At 35.1% G+C, this 1,594-nt stretch overlaps 1 protein-coding gene across 1 annotated transcript; it reads right to left on the reverse strand.

Annotated features, from left to right (window-relative positions):
• Window positions 1-12: 12 nt before the first annotated feature.
• On the reverse strand, window positions 13-1,588 carry LOC109592519 (dedicator of cytokinesis protein 9-like). The gene is made up of 5 exons (XM_020007950.1): window positions 1,427-1,588; window positions 884-1,015; window positions 530-694; window positions 287-409; window positions 13-174 (listed from the first exon to the last, which is right to left on the reverse strand). Exons 3-5 carry the CDS (start codon window positions 644-646, stop codon window positions 13-15), a joined length of 402 nt encoding a protein of 133 aa, XP_019863509.1. The 5' UTR covers window positions 647-694; window positions 884-1,015; window positions 1,427-1,588.
• Between the last annotated feature and the right edge of the window lie 6 nt (window positions 1,589-1,594).

The raw sequence follows: 1,594 nt of genomic DNA on the forward strand, positions 1-1,594 counted from the left end.
ATGTACATGTAGTTAGGTAGATACATGTATACATGATAAGATGAACATTAACTGATGACCATTAATAGTAATACATGTACATGTACCATACTTTGCTGCCCAAGCAAAAGGCATCCTGTACTGTCCCAGTCTCTCCCTCACGCTGGTAACCTGTTTGGAGAACTTGTCAACCATCTAACAGAGAAACAGTTAAGAAGCATCATATTATGTGTACACGTATATACATGTACATGTATATGTACATATACATGTACACTATAGGTATATATATATGTACTGGCTGTACCTTTAGACTATCAGTTGGTTTCATGTAAGGTTCGGTACATGTTGATATTCCTCCTTGAAGAACCTTCTCAATCCTGGCAACAATGAACACCTCAGGGTGGGGGAATGTAACTGAGAATAAGGCCTGCATTGGAATAAAATAAATAAAGTTTATATGTACTTGTATACATATATATAATGATATGAAAGGATGAAAGTCATGGCTGAGAATAACAGGAAAGAGAGAGAGAGTGTGTGTGTGTACTTGGTTGGTAGTTCTTGCTAGTTTGTTGATATCAGTATCATCAGTTGATTCAGTATCATCTCTGATCAATGATTCTGATTCGTTGAAATCAATGTGGAAATCCTCTGATATCTTCATTCCTTTAGCAGCATCAAATAATGAGAGCCTCACATAAAATGGCTCCAACTGATAAAGAAATATAACTCACATACATGTACATGTACATGTACATTGTAGCTAACAAAATTTTGTGGTGAATTGCTAAAAATTTAACGATTGGCTGGTAATTTTTGAGGCAAATTTGCTACACAAAATTCATAAAATAGCCAAAATTCTTTTCAAAAAAACAACAATAATAACACAACAATTATTCACCAGCTGCTTCTTCCCGTGTCTGCTCAGTGTCAGTTTGAGAGAGAGTTCCTTACATATGACAGTGACCTGATGATGCAACACCTCCTTATATGGTAAGGGTAGAGATACTGTATCATCCAATGGAGCTTGATGCTATGAAAATAAATAAAAAATATAAAAATAATCAAATAAATAAGCATTTTATTAATGTTTTAATTTGGTGCAGTTTTATCTTATAAAGTGGTTGGTAATTTCAGATAGAAAATAAAATGTCATTTAAAGTCAATCAAAGGAACTATTACTAGATTGCCTGCAATAGAATAGAACTGCCTGGTTCATTAGTGTGGGGGCGTTAAACAAACACAATGGGATGAGGTTTAAGCATTAAATGAAAAAACAACAAAAATGCATTACATGAGAGAATGTAGTTAGAATACAGGGGACCCCCCCTGCCTAGAATTATTATTGTACATGTACAGACAAGATTAAGTAGGATTCTAGAGAAAATTCATAAAAAAGTAATTGAAAAAAGGGCAAGTAGGATTCTGTACATAACGTACATACCAGTAGTTCAGGGTATAACAGAAATAAGTCGTTCCTGTTCTTATTTCTGTCCTCTCTCTCTTTCTTGTCGTCCCAGTGAAGCAGCTCTGGTCTGTGGAGTGTCTTCTTAGTCGTGTCTCTAAGAGTGTCCTTAGCGTAATATGACCTGTACTTAGCAGCTACTGATCC

Source organism: Amphimedon queenslandica, unplaced genomic scaffold (genome assembly GCF_000090795.2).
Source record: "Amphimedon queenslandica unplaced genomic scaffold, v1.1 AMPQUscaffold_4897_Cont23127, whole genome shotgun sequence".
Taxonomy (NCBI): domain Eukaryota; kingdom Metazoa; phylum Porifera; class Demospongiae; order Haplosclerida; family Niphatidae; genus Amphimedon; species Amphimedon queenslandica.